Source organism: Tachysurus fulvidraco, chromosome 14 (genome assembly GCF_022655615.1).
Source record: "Tachysurus fulvidraco isolate hzauxx_2018 chromosome 14, HZAU_PFXX_2.0, whole genome shotgun sequence".
NCBI lineage: Eukaryota > Metazoa > Chordata > Actinopteri > Siluriformes > Bagridae > Tachysurus > Tachysurus fulvidraco.
In genome coordinates, this window is record NC_062531.1 from 21,564,244 (window position 1) to 21,582,937 (window position 18,694).

The following is an 18,694-nucleotide window of genomic DNA, read 5'->3' on the forward strand; positions in this document are numbered from 1 at the left end:
GGTGTTGATTTATGGACAAGAAAAGTCTCCATTTGGTTTTCAAGTTACATTTTATTTTCAAATCATGTTTGTTTACAGAACATAATGCAGGCTTTTTCCAAAAACCTTTTCTGTGTACCTGATATCGTCTACAATTCTAAAAGATGATTTACTGCGGATAAATGCTGTTGCTAAATGTATTGGTGTTCATTAAAATAGACATAGATCGTTATTCTAGTCTAATGAAAAAACTGATCTAACTTGCACTCTAATCAGACTTCATTGAGCACCTGTGTTGGTCTCTAACATCCCTGATTCAAATTCCTTGTTGGAGTGCATGGCTTTGATAGAACACGCAATTATAATCTGTTAAATGCATAATTTCATATCGATTACATGAACGCATGCAACACAGCCCTGAAGTTCCTTTAATGCTCTGCTATAAAGTGCTAAACTAAGAGGAAACAGTTTTGCAAGAGATTTCAGGTGGACAAAACATGAACGAAGAGAAGTTAGTTTGAACAACTGCACTACACCCAAATCTGCTGTATGTTCAGAGCTGAGCTGAGATCTACTGCATGATGGAAAAGATGTATTCCAAAATTAAACTATATTTCAATAAACCTCTTTTAAAGCTAGCTGACCAATAGTTTGGGTCTTTTTTTTTGTCAAAAGACATTTTAAAAGACATTATCTATATCTAGAGTCAGAATTCAGCCTGAGATTGCATCTTATTACACATCACTTAAAAATAAGCTTTCTTGAGTGAACAATGAGCACGCTACATTCAGAAGACCCCCCCCACACACACACACACACAAACTTAAGACGTTTTATAAGCCAAGCAAGCACTTTCTTATACAAGCCTAAATCTTTATTTTCTCCTTGATTCGAAACAGTGGTATTGTGTTTCATGCTCGGATGAACACGCTCATATGAATGAAGAATAGCCAGATACAGTGCAGGCTAAAACACCAACCAAGCGACCTGCTACACTCGGCAAATTCGAGTTCCTTTTTAAAAGTCAATGATGTGAGGTACTGTTTATAACCCAGCGTTCTTGGCAGAGACCTGCCATTTTGGATCTGCGCATTCTTGTCGTAATCGAAGGCAGGAACAGGAGAGAACGGGGTGGACAGAAGGAGGGACCACTGAGAGGAAAGAAGGAAACAGGACAATTGGTGGAAATAAGCACAAGAGCACTGACACGTCTAAAGGAAATGTGCGTGAAATTAAAATGAAGATCAAGGTTTTATAGGATGACTACGGAACAAGAATTGTGCTGCTACAAGCTGAATTTAAAAATGGACTTTATTTGAATTATTTGTAAGAAAATTTGTGCCCTTGTTCACATAAGGTGAGGAAAATTCTAATGAAATTTTTTGTTGATGCATTTCAATTTCAGTTCTTCAAATTTAGCTAAAAGTTTGCACTATTACTACTTTATTACATTTCCCAGATTAGTGTTTTGATCGGTTTAAATCTGAATTTAGAATTGGTATAAAACAGGACAGCTCCTGAGTGGCAACAGGGTGAAAATTGTTCACCGTATTGTCTGTGGTGGGACGTCTCTGGGTGGGAGGGATGGCATACGGTCAACCATAAGGAAACTAGCCAATCCTGAGCATCTGTGAGCTCATGTATGCGGAAGAGGGTCGATAGAACTTTCTTCTGAGTCTGTTACACTGCCATGTGACACAGCATGAGCAGGAATTTTAAAAAAAAATCATGAATGTGTCTCAGATACCTTTACTAATTGGTAGTTTTCATTTAATTGGGAACGCTGGCTGGTGGGTGGGCACTGGCTAAATTAGGGAAAGAATCTGAGGGAAATTTTAGGTTTTAGTTGGATATTTCACTCAGTTAAGCCTCATGCAACCATATTTTGCTTCAGTTCATTCTAAACTTAATCATTTAATATATCTATTAAACATGATCAAAAACATGATAGTACAGAAAAAGCAACACACCAGGGTGAAGTCTGGGGCAGATATTTAGATTGCTGTTGCACCCCCTGTCCCAGGCGGTCCGCGACTACGAGTGTTGCCAACACGTCTTAGTGAATGAAGTGCCACGGCGCAACAGCCACGCAGCAGGGAACCCATGTGGTACGCCGGCATTATGTCACGCTGCCCTCCTCGACAAAGCCACGCCAAAGTTGGTGCAATTGGGACCACCACCGCTAGTAGATCAACAAGGAAGTAGCTGCTCCAGTGACAACTGGAAGGATTTTCTTCTTGCCCCTCCTGTTCCTCGGTAGCTCCAGCAGCTCCGTCTACTTCTTGAAGCTGTGGTGGCTGCTCAGGTGATGGAGGCAACCAAAGACTGGGTTGCTGGACCTGTGGCATAGTCAACACTGTTTGTGAAGAAGTTATTAAAGAAGGGACTGGTGTTAAAGGCTCAGTGAGGTAAGATTTTTGTGTAGACAATATGGTGGAGGAAGACACTGAAATTGTTTGTGATTCAGCAAGAGTGATGTCCGGTGCCGTCGTGGCTAAATTGATGATGCTCAGTTCTTCACCTTCACCCTCTTCCTCCTCTTCCTCGGGTGAGATCCAAGTGATGGTCGGGCTGCAAGCTTGCGATCTGAATCCAGGCTTATCACTCATCTCGGATGCACTAGATGGTGCTGGTGGCGGAGTAGGAGGTGGGGGAGGTGGAGGTTCCTGCTGAGGAAGATGCAAAAAAAGATGATGATGAGGGAGGCAGGCATGTACTGCACAGCTACAGTTGTTGTTTACCATATGGCAGGGTCGGCCTATGGGCACGACTGTCTCGCCACTACACAGTTTTTCATAGGTGGACGAGCGTGTAAGGCTGGAGCACAGCATCGTGGGTGGCGCCTGCTCAGTTAGAAGTGCTGCCTCCAGGATAAGACGAGGACGTCCATCACCTCTTGGTAAAGTCGCAGCTCCTCGGTTGGCCGGAATGGGGTGAACGCGGTGCTCAGAGGTTATGTTTCCATTGCGGTCAATACCAGGCAATGTTTCGCTACTCAGCCTTGAAAAGGTGGCACTGCGGCCGATGGTGTGAGCTGGAGAGCAGCCACATGACCTCGAAGCTCTGGATCGTGACTCAAGCCTGACTCCAGTTGCTCCATCTGTTTCACAGTCCTGTAGATCCGAGTCATGGTGGCTCAGGTTGGATCGGACGGTTTCCACGGCATGCTGGAGCTGCCGGATCTCTTTTCGAGCCTCTTTCAGTGCCAGCTGGGCCTCAACGCGATAGCACTCCTCTTCAATCCAGTCCTCCTGCATGCGCGTCAACTGCATGCGCAACTCCCCGATCTCCGAGTCCCTACGTAAGAAAATTATAAAGTAAAGAATGCATATAATTTAAAAAAACGGTAAAAGTCAGTTTGTGTTTCATGGAATGCTTTCATGGCATTGGTATTAAAGATGAGTTGTATGTTTGATTTCTACCACAGCGCAGTTCATTTCTCAAATCGTACAGAATGATTCATCTCTACAGCAGCAGCTCTAAAAGTATGTGCAGCTAAACAAATCACAGGTTTATAATAATGCACTCATTCTATAATGTTATCATTTCTATAGTAACATAGTAGCCAGGCATGTCACATTATCTGTGGCTAATGAATTTCATATATGCAGAATATGAAAAAAGGATCACAGACAAAATTGTTTTTGTAAATATCAAACTGAAGATGCTGAAAGAATTGCGGAATTAGTATTTCTTTACAACCTCGGGTGAAGGTCTGACCCAGCAGAAGTACAACATGCTCACAGGAGCAGCAGATCCAGGAAACACATTTGTTCTGCCACCGACCTGTCCTGCAATCTCTCTACATTCTCCTTCAGCCGGGCGCGTAAGTGACGGATACACACTTCTTTCTGCTGCAGGGGGGTGAGATACTGCTCGGGAGCAGGAGGACGGATCCCGTGATTCTCACTACAGCCTCCGTACTTCGCCTGCCGTCTGGACCGAGAAGAGAGGGACGCAGACAGGGAATCAGACGAGTTCATAGAATCGGAATTTTTGCTTGCGTGGTTGCTGAATTATGATAACAAGGTAATATAATGAAGAAATAAGCAGAAACATTGAGCAGATAAGATAAGCAGAAACATTGAGCCCTTATCAACCCACCGTTTATTATAATACATGAAAGTAACATGTCATGTGGCTTAGGCTTGCTTCCATGCATTATTAGCAGGGAAGCATTAGCATTAGCATCCTCAAATCGATCTTAAGGAGTTAAGTGTTACTCGATGATAGTAGTTAAACCTCATGACACCCTATTATTCATTTACTAAAATATCTTCTCATTTCAATGAAAATCCTAATTTATATCCTCTTTTATGATGTTATTAAAAACTTTCAAATGTGTTGTGATCCAATTGTGATTTCAATATTTTTTTCTCGTAGCAGAGACTCTGTGAACTAATTCTGCTGAAGCACAAAGTAGATCTCACATAAAATCTATTTTTGGGGCACACGTGTTCAAAATCTAGAACAACCCCCAAACAGAGGACATTTGTTCTATCACAGTGTAATAGTAGTCCCTCTCTCTGTTGTTTTTTTTTCTGTGTGTGTGAGTGTGTGTATGTGTGTGTGTTTGTGTGTGTGAGTGTGTGTTTGTGTGTGTGTGTGTGTGTGTCTTACCGAGGTGTAGCTGGGTGTGATCGTGATTTGTTACTGATTTCTGCACCTTTGCAGGACGATGCTGAGCAAGTGCTGTTGGAGGGGTCTGCAAATGTGTGAGGCTGTCGGCTACTGGCTGTAACAGCAGGCCGTCTACGCACACACACCACACAAACACACACCACACAAACACACACCACACAAACACACACCACACAAACACACACCACACAAACACACACCACACAAACACACACACACACACACACACACACACACACACACACACACACACACACACACACACACACACACCTGGTAATCTTTGAAACATTGCCTAGTTTAAATCATTAGACACGCTGTCCCAGCTCTTCTCACTTGATTTTTACATTAGTGTAATTTTAAAATATATCAGTTGTGTTGAGTGCAAAAGTTTGTACCCCTCATGGTTGTCACATGGGACAAAAGAAGGGAAAGGTACCTCTACCTCAATGTTATAATATTTTATAAACAGGTCTTTTTTGCTATTAATTGAAAAAAAAAGAGCGTGTATTAGGAGAATGTGTGTTTCACATTTAGAAAAGTTTGTATAAATATCAGCTTTTACTCTGCACTATTAATTTCCTAACATCACATCTGTAAAACCTAAAAAAAAGGAAATGTCTTCTTGATTTAGCCCAAGGGATGTACAAACTTTTGCACACTGTCTGTCAAAAAAAATGTATGGAAATGTTCAGGTGTTAAATGAAAAGTAATCATCCAACCCGAATGTGTAAACGGAGGAGGTACTGGTACCTGCGTGTTCCAGCAGACTGCCTTCTGTTAGCTGAGAGAGACATGGGCAAGGAGTCTTTCCTCAGTACACGATGTTCTGTGTAACACACACACACACACACACACACACACACACACACACACACACACACACACACACACACACACACACACATTACAGCAACAGCAGCACTTTTTTTTTTAAAGTGGTCAGGTGTCAGGTTCTTCTTCTCAGAATCTATATAAGGAATAAAGCACTTGGGGGTTTGGTGTTAGGCGTAGTTAGATTTGGCCAATGTGAAGCTTTGATTATTTTACATTAACAGCCTTTTTTATCCATCCATCCATCCATTTTCTGTTGCGCTTCTCCACTTCAGTCTCAGAGATCCTGGAGTCTATTCCAGTAGACTCAGGGCACAAGGTGGGGACAGGGATGGCAATCCACTGCAGAGCGCAATCTCTCTCTTTCTTTCTCTCTCTCTCTCGCTCACCCTCAAATACACACACACTATGGACAATGCAGAGATGTCAGTTAGCCTACAGTGCTGGTCTTTGGCCTGGGGAGGAAACCAGAATACCCAGAGAAAACCCTGAATTACAGGGAGAACCTGCAAATTCCACACACACAGGATGGAGGCAGGAATCAAAACTTCAACCCCCATGTTTGTGGAAACATACATGCTAACCCCTAAGCCTCCAAGCTTGTTTCTGGCATAAATTATGTTATTGCAGCTATAAACAGTCATTTTCTCAATCTAGCCTCTCTCTTTTCATTCATTCATTCATTCATTCATTTTCTACCGCTTATCCGAACTTCTCTGGTCACGGTGAGCCTGTGCCTATCTCAGGTGTCATCGGGCATCAAGGCAGGATACACCCTGGACAGAGTGCCAACCCATCACAGGGCACACACACACTCTCATTCACTCACGCAATCACACACTACGGACAATTTTCTAGAGATGCCAATCAACCTACCATGCATGTCTTTGGACCGGGGGAGGAAACCGGAGTACCCGGAGGAAACCCCCGAGGCACGGGGAGAACATGCAAACTCCACACACACAAGCCGGAGGCGGGAATCGAACCCCCAACCCTGGAGGTGTGAGGCAAACGTGCTAACCACTAAGCCACCGTGCCCCCACTCTCTTTTCATCTCTCTTGAAGTTGCTAAGATAAAATAATGCAACTCTTCTCTCCCGAAGACTAGACTGTTACAAAACAGTGAGACATTAGACACTTCTTCCCTAAACTAAACATCTGACATGTTAGTAATTAGAAGGTTGTGTGCTCAAATCTAATACAGTGTTGGGCAAGACCCATAATCCTCAACGTATAAAAATGTTAAAATATGTTAAATGTGAGTTTAATGGTGTGAAGTCTTACAGGCAGACATCCACATTAGTCAGAGAACACACACACACACACACAGTGTTGAGTCATGCTCTCTTTCACTGCTTTATGTAACAAGCAACTTGTGTCAGGACACACAAGTCCTTTTGAACAAAACACAGCAGGTCGTGTGTGACGCATACGAGCTGAGACGGAGCAGAGCTACAATAAAGAACAGACCTAAACAGGATTTCTGTAAAAAAAAAAAAAAGTCTCTGAACTCCACAATGCTGTGTTTTTTTTTAATATATGACATTCTAGTGTAATTAGATAAAGAATATACTGTTGCCATAGACACTTCAGCATATCTGGTCTATCCCAACTTATTAGAACATAAGTTTTCTGTGTCTGAGATCAAGTCTGTTCCTCTGGACAGCTGTCTTCAGATTTCTTAGTTTGGACACATATGAAGCAACATCACATGTCCTTTTTGAATTAGTAAGTCGTATTAGTAATATTAGTGTAAATATTATCATGTTAATTCTGTTCACGAGCCGTGGAAGCGTGCCAGCAAAATCTAAGGAATATCTATCATTTTAAATCTTTTAAAGCTAGTCTTTACATTGTATACACAAGCGTATATCACAAATAATACACCTACTGATGGTGGATAAATTTGGCCACATATATAGTACTCCAACATCCTCTGCATGTTATATAACAAACCAAATCTGAGTTACGGATAAACCAGAACTGATTTGGGAACGTTGTGATTGTGCACAGTTGCCTAGTAACATCCCAGCATCCGGGTCAGCCTGCTTGCAAAATAAAAGGATAATAAAAAAAGGTGTCAGAAGTAATAAGATGAGCAGATATGAGCAATAGGATTGCGAGTGAGAGAACACTTGACTGAGCTGATGACAGAATAGAAAATTAAATATGAATAAATTAAACATAATGAGCAGGCACGCATCCATTCACATAGCAGAGTGTGATGGTGTCATACAGTCTGTAAGGACTGTACAGTGCGTCAGGCATATCAACATGGGCTTTATGAGTCCTAAGTGAAACCCAATTTACCCCAAGGTTGACTACAAGGTATTGATTCCCGGAAATTTATGTGGTGCACACACTGGACGTAGTATTGAATCAGTCTCCTGGGTTGTGTCATATCTTGTGGATGCACGTGTGTCAATTTTGTGTCAATTTTTTCTAAGGTCGTGCATGCGAATCGGTAGAATTTTGTTCTTTAATAAATCAAGCCAACCTTTTTTCAATCAAACTTTCCAGACCAACACATCCAGGCACACACAAATAACACACCAAGACAATAATGATCACAAAGTTGGTTCCCACTGGAAAAACTGTTAATCAGCGATTCTACAGTTTAACTTCTGAGGTCTCTACATGAACACATCCAATTTTTAATTTCGAGAACAAGAAGAAGTCCCATGCAGTGAAGTCTGGAAAATACAGTGGAAGTGAAGCCATAACTAAAGTGTTTGGTTGACAACGCACACGTTTGCAGGTGAATATGTGCTGCTGCTGGATGTTTAACTCAAATTGCTAATAAAAATACACATCACTACTTAAAAAAATTAAACACTCGCCATATATATAGGGAATAAAACAAGAGATGTACTGAAAAATAACAATCTACTGACAGCACATCCTTATAATGTGTGTTTTTATCTTCATACAGTATATGAACCCAAACTATAGAATTTTGCCAACAAATAAAAACTTTGACTACAAACTGGTTAACTATTTACAGTAACATTTTATGTTGTGTAATGTCCATGATTCATGGTTTATGTTTATATATAAATATCTAAAAATGTATACATTTTTTTCTTTTTATCTGTCTATCTATCTATCTATCTATCTATCTATCTATCTATCTATCTATCTATATATATATATATATATATATATATATAATTTCTTTTTATTTTTACTTTACCATCAGTGGGTATGAAGGAACTGGTCTTCTCCTGTTCAACTACAGCTTTAAATTCACATTTAGTCTTTCCAAAAATGTCATTACAGCTTCACATATGCAAAGATTTCCAAGTTTCCACTAAGATAATTTAGCATTTACAGACTGCTTCCTGCTTTAGCCAATGCAGGAGGTCCTCTGTCATAACATACCTGTCTAGACATTTTATAGATTTACTGACTTGTAGGTCTAAAATATTATATGGATGCATATTTGGTTGTAAATATTGATTTCACAATTAGGATTTAGAGCATGTTTAGCACTGTATATATTTGTAAAATATGAGGAACTTTGTGCCATTTTAGCCCAGGATTCCTGTTCTTGAAGTGGCACCTGATGTGATTTTTTTATATTTTTAGAAATATATTCTGATACGATAAAGTAACATGAGATTTCCAAGGGTTATGAGGGTCTCTTTGCTGGGTGTACAATTTAATCATGAATACATTTTTCAATGGGATTCAAATAAAAAGATAGCAGAAGAACACGCAAGGCCAACTTGAGGTAATTTGGCCAGAGTATCCCTTTTCTATTAAGATAGCATTTCTGGACAATGACATTAAAATCTCATCTAATCCGTCCCAGATCATCTCCCCTTAAGGTTTCCTTTGATGGTGTATAATGACACAGTGCAGTACAGGCAGAGAAACAGAGCTGAGGAGTTGTGGGGTGGTGTAGGGACACATGACTGAGATGCAGTTCATTACTTGTTCTTCTCTAACAATTGTTCCTGCTGCTTTCACCTCGTCCTGCAACTATTTTTTTTATCTGCAAAGTTGTGGTTCTGTCTGGAACTTTCCACCTCAATTATACTGACTATACAGGGTATAGTCTTTTTTTTTTTTTTTTGCCCTGGCTCTGTAGTTTTCCATTTGCATACTGTTTAATGACGTTTTTTTCACCTTGCCTGCTACTTGTTGCATGAAAGTTTTACAAGAAAAAAAAACAACAAACAACATATTTCTGTCTATACCCATGAATACAAAGGTTTACGTTCATATTTATAAGTACAGAGTTAAAAGATATAATGTGTGTAAATCTGAAGTGTATATATGCATTGGAATATGGTATATTATATAAAGTATCTGAATACTTATTTCCTCTCAATGTAGAATGTTTAATGAATGACTTCTGGAAAGAAAGTCTTCCAGACTTTTCAGAAAAATGTCCTTACATATGCAAAATAAATAAATGAATAAATAAAACAGTACAACATGCATGAATGATCAGTTTTAATAATTCCCTGTCCTGTGATTGCACAACTGTGGACACTCGACCTTTTGTTGTATCCTCATGTTTATGATGTCCCTGTCAGTCACAGCATCTTGCTTTGCCCTACTTAGCCCCTCCCCCTGTTGATGCTGCAGCATAAACCCACACTATAACCCAAGCCGGAAAAACTTACACTAAACTGCAGTCTCCTCTGCGCGCGGCTCGTCCTCCATGACATCAGACCTGAGAGAACTTTTATGTGTATTGGTCAGTGACCTGGAGCAGAGCAGTGATATCCTGCAGCTCCCGGTCCCTGCTGCTTTGATGGAGGTTGTTGAATGACGCTGCTGAGAGCGCGAGCGCCGCGAACTGACGCTGCAAAGTCGGAGTGACGTAATTGTGCGGTGCTTCTTAAAGGGATGTGGGCACCAATATAATGCATATATACACACAATATACACACACTATATATATGTATGTATGTATATATATACACACACACACATAAAATAAAAATTTCAATGCATTGTGGTTCCATGACACAAATGTACAGATCTGTGGAAGAAACTCCGCTCCTCTAACTTAGTATTTTATAAGACCTGATGGTGCTGATGGTGGTATCAGTATGAAAGGTGGAGCGTTGGCAACTGATCTGTTTGAGATGAGTGAACAAATAAGAATGAGGGAAAGCTGGAGACACTAAAGCACTAAATCCCACGAGCACCACTTTCATCATGTAGTCGAAGAGCACTGTGGGTAATATACGAGTAATGAAGTTGATGTCAGAAAACAGACCAATCTATCAGACAATAAAGTTTTAAATAAAAATATGTACTCAGTATTTCATTATAAAATGTTTATAAAGATAAATGTGCAAGTTTATCAAGGTGAACTTCTCACTATAAAACTCCCCCAAAACACTTCGATCTGGTATTAAGAAATATATTCCTCATTTTGTTATTGTCTAATCAGATTACTCAGTATTAACACAGTAACCATAAATTAGTCATTACAGGGAATGTTAAAGAATACCACCAAATGTACATTTACACACTTCATAAATAGATCAAACATATACAGTAAAATAAGTTAACTTGGTTTCCATAAAATTAGAACAGTCAATTACATCGATAAACAAAAAAATGCAGTGGAAAATAACCCATAACATCACAGAACAAACCCACTTTTAAACTGGTCTCTCTCACACACACTTTCTTTATGTAAATTACTGGTTAAACCACAAAATGTGCTTAAACTCAAAACCTGTGAATAAAACGTTGATTCTTGTCAATTATGTGCTGCAAGTCAAAGCTCCAAAATAGATGGCAGAACATCGAGGGAAACAGTAAAGTCACTTTTCTTAAAACAGCAAGGACTTTATGTTGTTTAACTGACACTAAGTTGCGTCTCAAAATCTAGTGCTCATGTGAATGAAGTGGCACAAGCGTCTCTTCTTTAATCACTCTGTCCTAAAGCTTCTGAAAAAAGGGACCAGGTGTGATGATGATGTCACTGAAGGGGGCACTCTGGTGCAAGTCTAAGGCCTGCTGCTTCTTCAGCACCAGCAGACAGAACATCACGCAGGCTGCTTTGGATCGACTGCAATTCCTACACATTTCATGAAGGCTGAATGTGGCGTCGGGGCTGCTGTTCAGTTTCTGCCGTTATGACAAATATTAATAAAGGTGCTGTTTCATACACAGAGGAATTACAAATACACAGACACACATGCATATTCAAGTGTGCCAAAAACCTAGTAATGCTATTGTTTCAATATATGATCAAAGATATATCCTGAATAGTAATCAATATATGACATTTCTGCCCTCAAGCTTTACCAGATCCAAGGACTTTCTATGTGGCTGCAACAAAAGTATAGGACAATTTCAAACTAAAAAGATTTAAATAAGTTAGTGTTTGTGCAATGGTTTTATATTAATCATTTTCCAGCAATGTTCAGGGTCACATTAATGAGAATTACAACATAGAATGAGTTGAGTTGATAGAAATGTTGCACTCAAAGATCCATAATGCAATGCAGCTATACAACGGAGTGGCACTATGCTACAGCAGAGATATGGCTTGGCCAGTTAGCAGTCTCTAAGATGACAAACACAGTGGTGTTGATGCTGGAATCTGGTTAGTTTGAGCAGAGTGTGCAGATGGTATGGAGTGGGGGTTGGACAGTCTAAAAGAATAGAGCGCTGCTGGTATAAATGAAGCAAATCCCACAGCTGTTAAGAAAGATGAAAATTGACTGACGATCTTAACACTAATGGAAGCAAATCAGAATTTCATTTCAAAGTAAATCTTGGATGCCACTAAAAATCACGTTCATTATAAAGAGTAATATGCACGTTATTCAGGATTGCTTTTTCCTTTAAGGCTAACCAGCTTCTTACAGTGAGGGTGTATTGCTCTTCTTCAGTTTTGTCCAAGCATTATTGAGGAATGAGATGCTACACCTTGACTGGAATTATTAGACAGGCACTTTGCTTGACTAAGATATCCAATTACAGAAATACTGTATGCGTGTACATGCCTTTCATTTTGTTTTAATATTATTTCAGTTTCGCATCCCTGATTTTGTTTGTGTGTGGGATAACTGCTACTCTATGTTATCATCCCATTTACTTCTTCAGGCCCACATTAGAAACAGACCACTCAAAACAATCCCTGGGGACAGAGTCTGGATTATCTTACTCTGATAGCCTGGAGGAGACTCTGTGCTCGACTAGTCATTTTCTTCTCCTCCATATTTTGGCTGTCCAAGGCAGAGTGCTGAAATGAAAAATAAAATCCAATAATCAATTACTGAAACGTAGCATGGCGTTTCAAAGAGGAGCGGCCATGTGTTTGTAGGAGAGAGGGAGAAACGGAGATAAGAGTGTCCTCTCCTGGTCACAAGTAATAAATTCATGTTCTGGTTCACACCAGTACCAACAGGAGTGTGTTTGAATGGGTGAAAGAGAATATTAAGTACTACCTGTGTCTGTGTGTGCATCTGTAGAGTTTCACTTTCAGTTCCAGGTGGATGGACCAGCATTGACTCCTCAGACAGCGGCTCTGGATGCGACACCTCCGACCTGCTTTCCTGCAGGAGAGGGGAAAAGAGGTAGATGAAAACACACAAGGAAAAGGGGCAGTATATGCAGTGGGTAAACTGCATATAACAGCAAGATGCAGTATCAAGTCTCATTTGAACCAGATTCTGATTAAGGCTTTGAGAATATTTAATCAATAAGACAAAAAACTTTATAAGACACATAAAACACTTACAATGTCATAACGTTATACCCTATACTGGAGTCTTTTGGCATTTGGCCTAACTGCACATAAAAATAAATCTGCATGAGGTGAGCTAATTGTCAACATGATTTTTTTTATAATCTGCGACTTGTAATCATAGCTCTGCTATTGAGTCTCACAGCAGTACAAATTCCTTATTCAAGTGCATTTCAACACTGTATTAAAATACAACAAATGTGTACTATAGACAGTTTATAGAAATATTTTTAGAAAAACTGCTCAGTTTGAGTGTGTGTACATTTCCAACATTGCACTCTGAAGGTTCTGTATGTATGAAAGATGGGTCGATAAAGCTGGATGCCTCGGCTGCCCCGTTTGGTGCCAGAGACTCTTGCAGTAAGCTCATCTCATCCATCATAGGCACACCGGTGCTCTCACTCTCAGCTGCAAATACACACAGCAAGAGAAATGCACCTTTATTGGCAGACTATAACACTTCAGTGGCTATGTAGCTGCTGTAATGGTCTTGTCTGTTATGTGCACGTGTGTTTGTGGGTGTATAAGTATTTGCATTACCCTCTCTCATCTGCTCCTTCGTCTCCTTTGGGTCACTTTCATCTCCAGCTTTTCTTATTGGCCCCATTTTCCCAGGTAACACATCTCTAGGGAACAGCTAGATGAGGGAGGGAATGTTTAGCCAGGGTGCATTGCTGCAGTGCAAAACTGACAGAGTAATTACCCAGAATCCACCACTTTGACAGAATAATAATAGCTAAGAGCCTTTCTTGCACTTTTACTGGGATGATGGAAAAACGACATAAATGGCTGTACATCTTGCTGTGTCGTGGTTCATAGTCTGAATATATTTCTTAAGACATCCCTTTACAGAAAGATGGCATATGTCTGCTTATAATTCAGCATCCTTGAGTTCATTATTCATAAATGCTAAAAGGTGAATTGAGCTGCACTCCTAAATAACAACAATCCACAGGGAAATACATGGCCCACTGCTGCACTGTGAGTTCAAGACCCTGAGCTGCTTAGTGTGTTCTTACATGTAGTAATTATGGAGAGAACAAAACAGAATGTGGGAGGCCAGACACGTGGGCAGACACTGATTATTAGTCGGACTGCATTTCAATGACCACCTATCGCTAGCATGACACTCAAACCATGCAAGTGTTCAAGCATCTGCGGGGGAAATGTAAATTTGCTTCTTTATGGATTTTCTGATGAAATCTCCAGAAATCCACAAAGCCTGTGTGCGTGTTACCTTTTGCAAGTTACTGTCCATGACAGGTGTGCAGAAATGTGAAAACAGATAATCCACGCCTCCATTTTCCTTCCAGTCCATGAGTTGTCGTGTGGGTGGAGCTATGTCAAGTGGGGTCAGGAGGTCAGAGTAGTCAGCTAGCTGGGCTTTGATTGCTTCATTAGAAAGCTCCTTTGACTGGTCTACCACCAGCTTCCTTTTCCGTCTCCCTTTGTTCCTCTCGGAAGAGGCTGAGAATAATAATCAAGATGTGATTGAATAATTGTGGATCATGATGCCTTTGCTATGGATTGAAATATAGATAGGGTGTTTCCTCCATTACAAAGCCTTTTTTGCTCATTTATATACAATAGACCATGAAAAGTCTGCTGAACCACGTCTGCGTCAATGCACATAGGTAAATAACATTTCCAAAAAATTTTTTAGTTTGAACACAGATAATGCTGCTTGATCAAGGCTGAACTCTGCACTGTAAACCAGATTTCTCTGTATACTACTATTTGTGATTGTTACATTGATGGACTAGAGACATACGTGTAACAGCGACAGGTTCAAGGGCAAAGCCTTCCTCTGCATTCTCCAGCAGTGTGGTCTCATTCAGTGCGGGAGTCTCTGGCAAGGCCTCTGAAGAAGCTATGGACGGCTCTGGAGCAAACAAGTGAAAATCAATCAATATTTTTGTATCCCTTGACTTCTAATTTTAAGTATTATGAACTGAAATCGGACAAAGAAAACTTTGTGATCCATTTTTGATGATCCATTAATAATAAAATCGTTGTTCATTTCCGTAATACACACAGTTACCACAGAGGGGTGCACAACAACACTCTTTACAGCAGACCACACAACCAAGTAGATTTGTTCTCATCAATGAATATGACAAAAATAAAAAAGAATCATGAGCAATACGGAATGAAGCCAATAATTACCAGTAGGATTAATAGCAGTTGGTGGAGGTGTTGCAGGGACCTCAGTTGGTGATTCACCATAGGAATCAGTGAGCAGTGCATTCTCTTTAGCATTTGCTATAAAATCTAAACAAGAATCTAAGTCTTATGAACAGACTCCCTGAGCAGCATAGATCAAGAAACATGAAGGTCAAATAACTATTCCAAATCTGCCTGAGTACACACATAGATACATACTAGAGTTTACACATGCAAACATTTACATAATTAAACTTAGATTATATACATTATACATAAATTAGAGTTACTGCTATAAACAATTTCAATGTAAGCAGTGATGTGCAAAGAATTTCACTACCAACAAGATCAAAAGTCATGCCCTCATCACCAAACGCATCACCGCTTGCGCCGAGACTTTGGAAACTTGTGTCAAACAGTCCCTGATGAGACTGGGTTTCATCTCCTAAAAAAATAAATTAAACCACAAGACATAGACATGTGCCAATGCATGAGGTTACTACTGGATTTTTAAATTAGATTAAGCTTTAATGATATATAAACTCTTACCCAAGACATCCATGGCTAGAAAACTATTTCCAAAGTTTTCCTTCATAGTGATTTCCTCTGTGCGGCTCTGGTTCAGTGAGAAGTGATCTACAACATCAATAGTGCTAAAAGAGAAAATAATCAGTAAAATTAATTAATTGCAGTAGTGATGAGAAAGATGGTCACTGAAACAGATGGAAAACATTGTACCTGAGATCAGGTAGCTGTGACTCAAAGTCAGTGAAATCCTCAGGCAGTGTAATGGCTTTAACCAAGGCTTCCAAACCTTCCTCAGGTAGATCCAACTGTCCTGTTATGTCAATGCAAAACTCTATAATTCCACCAAATTACTGGGAGTGAACCACAAATAAACAGCTTTGGTATGTACAATTCATAACCTTCTCCCACACCCCATGATTTACTTGCCCCAATTTATACAATTTTAATGATTATGAAAATTATTTGGACTACACTAAAAAGTGATCATTTTTCCCCAGAAAAAAAAACCTGATTTCAAGCAGTAAATGAAAAAAGTGGTCTAGGAGAAATGTATTCCAACATGTCTTTTATTTCCAGTAACCACACGAAGCACCAAAATCATAACCAGCCCCTTGGCTCATTTACAATAATAATTATTTCAACTTACTGTCACCAAAAACAAATACCTCCTTGTTCTTCCAGGTCAGGCTTGTTAAAAATGTCTCCAGTACATAGTTTTAGCAACCTACTATACACTACTGTTGTTTAATCATACAGAAAGGTAACATTTGTTCTTCACCTTTCACTTTCTTTGCTTTTTCCCCATTAGGGGTCACCACAGCGAATCATCTGTTTCCACCTAACTCTATTGTCAGCATCTTCTACTCTCACACCAATTACCTTCATGTCCTCTTTTAACACATCCATATCTCTCCTCTTTGGCCTTCCTCTTGACTTCTTACCTGGCAGCTTTATTTCTAACATCCTTCAACCAATATAACCATCTCAATCTAGCCTCTCTGACCTTGTCCACAAAACAGACAATCTGAGCTGTCCCTCTGATGTGCTCGTTCCTAATCCTGTCCATACTCATCACTCCTAAAGAGAACCTCAACATCCTCATCTCTGCCTCATGTCTTTTCCTCACTGCTACAGTCTTTAACCCATACAGCATAGCTGGCCTCACCACTGTCTTGTACACCTTTCCTTGGATTCTTGCTGACACTCTTCTATACTGACAATGTTTACTGATACTAATGTTTAAATTTGGTATGTTTTACACCGATTGTCCGTCCTGATGCAACCCTCTCTGTTTATCCGGGATTGGAACCGGCACAGAAGTCACTGGCTTGCAAACCCTGTGCCTAGTTTAGAAAGGCAACATATGAAGTTAAATAGTAAATCACTGTTTTTTGGGAGATACATACAGCAACATCCCGATTAGGAATCATTTAATAGCCCTATTTGAGTGTGATGTCTGCATTATATCGGTCAAAGTGGTTTGTCTGCTGGTTGAACAATATGCTTGGACGTTTCATTGAACCATCAGAAGAAAAATGCAGGATCTGTGATCACCTGGTCGGAAAGCCACTTTGATTTTAACCACAGCATCACTGCAATCTGCAAGTAGATATTTGGCTTTCCTAGAGTAGATCCGCACAACACCCAGGAGCAGGTGACCTGAAGTCCGCAGCCCGATCTTTATCTGACGTTCAAACATAGACACACAACAAGAGGTTATTTATTTATATATATACACTGACTGCAATTCCAATCCTCCTCACTTAAAATACCCAAATGTAGAGGACCACATAGATAGAGAACCTGAGGAGAAATAATATCCTCTATGGTCGCCTCTAGGTTACATTCAAACACATGGGTTTTGGTTATCTTCTTTTCCCAGTGGGCTGCAAGCCAGATCCTGGCCAGGGGTCCACGTTTAGAGGTGAAGAGTTGTGTGAAGACATCCATGTTTAGTGGATCTCATTTAATTCAGCGTCCTCAGTTCCAGCTTCTATCAAATCCAGATACAGAGCAAGAAAGACACCTGTAAAGACACCAGTTAGCTCTTTAACGTGTTGGCCACTTGGTTTGCTAACTTAACTCCGCAATTCACTAATTTAAACATCGACTGTACGTGGAATTATATTCCAAAACTGTAAATATTCATAATAATTCGTGTATCTATTCAAACGTCAAGACCGCGCAAGACTTAAGCTAGCTAGCATATTATGCTAACACTAGTATGTTTGGTTAGTGAGCTGGATAATTCGGGTATTTACTATATATTTAAATAGATTGTGGGATTCTGGCTGAATATCTGTCATTGTAGGTGGTTCAAGTCACCAGCTAACGCTCTCTTACCTTTGAACGTGAAGTTTATTTATTGACAGGCTGACTGATATTAAAGCTGAGGTAGTGAAAGGAAAACGCTCGCGCATCCCGCCAATTTTGACCGTTTATGCTCACGAGCCCTGAGTATGATGTTAAAACTATTACTAAAATGCGACGGGGGTGGGGAAACCAACGTTATTTTATCGTCATCTAAAGTTACTTGCTGTCTGTTAGCTCTGTAACATGACTTTTTAGTTCTACATGACTTTAACAGCCGCCGTTTGGAAACTTACGACGTGACTAAATGTTCACGCGCAGGTACTGATGTTTAAATTTCAGTGGGCGTGTCCAATAGAAGAGACCCTGTCAATCATTCTGGCGTATCAGCTAATCATATCGGATTAGGATTAAAGATAGCCAATCATATAGCAGATAGTCAATCACGAGTTAGATTGGCCAATCAAAATGTGCATAGCTGTCGTGTCTGTGTGTGTGTGTGTGTGTGTGTGT

At 40.0% G+C, this 18,694-nt stretch overlaps 2 protein-coding genes and 1 long non-coding RNA gene across 4 annotated transcripts; 1 reads left to right on the forward strand and 2 right to left on the reverse strand.

Moving 5' to 3' along the window:
• Positions 1-38: 38 nt before the first annotated feature.
• Positions 39-10,507, reverse strand: LOC113656084 (syntaphilin). The gene is made up of 6 exons (XM_027167087.2): positions 10,089-10,507; positions 5,374-5,449; positions 4,600-4,731; positions 3,766-3,915; positions 1,950-3,276; positions 39-1,130 (listed from the first exon to the last, which is right to left on the reverse strand). The coding sequence occupies exons 2-5, from the start codon at positions 5,415-5,417 to the stop codon at positions 1,974-1,976; spliced, it is 1,629 nt and encodes a 542-aa protein (XP_027022888.2). The 5' UTR covers positions 5,418-5,449; positions 10,089-10,507; the 3' UTR covers positions 39-1,130; positions 1,950-1,973.
• Positions 1,153-6,200, forward strand: LOC125138491. The gene is made up of 3 exons (XR_007137663.1): positions 1,153-1,336; positions 3,840-4,008; positions 4,654-6,200. It is a non-coding gene; the product is annotated as an uncharacterized LOC125138491 (long non-coding RNA).
• Positions 10,508-10,736: 229 nt separating the features above from the next.
• On the reverse strand, positions 10,737-18,538 carry rad21l1 (RAD21 cohesin complex component like 1). Of its 2 annotated transcripts, none has more exons than XM_027167086.2 (14): positions 18,215-18,538; positions 17,675-17,864; positions 17,426-17,555; positions 16,082-16,181; positions 15,893-15,996; positions 15,684-15,788; positions 15,347-15,451; positions 14,952-15,062; positions 14,418-14,647; positions 13,721-13,817; positions 13,443-13,588; positions 12,882-12,989; positions 12,599-12,676; positions 10,737-11,553 (listed from the first exon to the last, which is right to left on the reverse strand). In XM_027167086.2, exons 2-14 carry the CDS (start codon positions 17,819-17,821, stop codon positions 11,365-11,367), a joined length of 1,650 nt encoding a protein of 549 aa, XP_027022887.1. In that variant the 5' UTR covers positions 17,822-17,864; positions 18,215-18,538; the 3' UTR covers positions 10,737-11,364. The 2 variants fall into 2 exon arrangements, with proteins under 2 accessions (XP_027022887.1, XP_027022886.1); XM_027167085.2 differs by having other exon boundaries at positions 17,675-17,897; positions 18,215-18,537.
• Between the last annotated feature and the right edge of the window lie 156 nt (positions 18,539-18,694).

What these genes read in the sequence shown, in the direction of transcription:
- LOC113656084 (XM_027167087.2), bottom strand. Translation starts at nt 5,417, where the DNA reads ATGTCTCTCTCAGCTAACAGAAGGCAGTCTGCTGGAACACGCAG. An exon ending in CAGTCTGCTGGAACACGCAG is followed by an intron (nt 4,732 to 5,373) that starts GTACCAGTACCT and finishes GTGTGTGCGTAG; the next exon opens with ACGGCCTGCTGTTACAGCCA. An exon ending in GTAGAGAGATTGCAGGACAG is followed by an intron (nt 3,277 to 3,765) that starts GTCGGTGGCAGA and finishes TTTCTTACGTAG; the next exon opens with GGACTCGGAGATCGGGGAGT.
- rad21l1 (XM_027167086.2), bottom strand. Translation starts at nt 17,821, where the DNA reads ATGGATGTCTTCACACAACTCTTCACCTCTAAACGTGGACCCCTGGCC. An exon ending in AACTGCTATTAATCCTACTG is followed by an intron (nt 15,063 to 15,346) that starts GTAATTATTGGC and finishes TGTTTGCTCCAG; the next exon opens with AGCCGTCCATAGCTTCTTCA. An exon ending in GAAGGAGCAGATGAGAGAGG is followed by an intron (nt 13,589 to 13,720) that starts GTAATGCAAATA and finishes GTGTATTTGCAG; the next exon opens with CTGAGAGTGAGAGCACCGGT.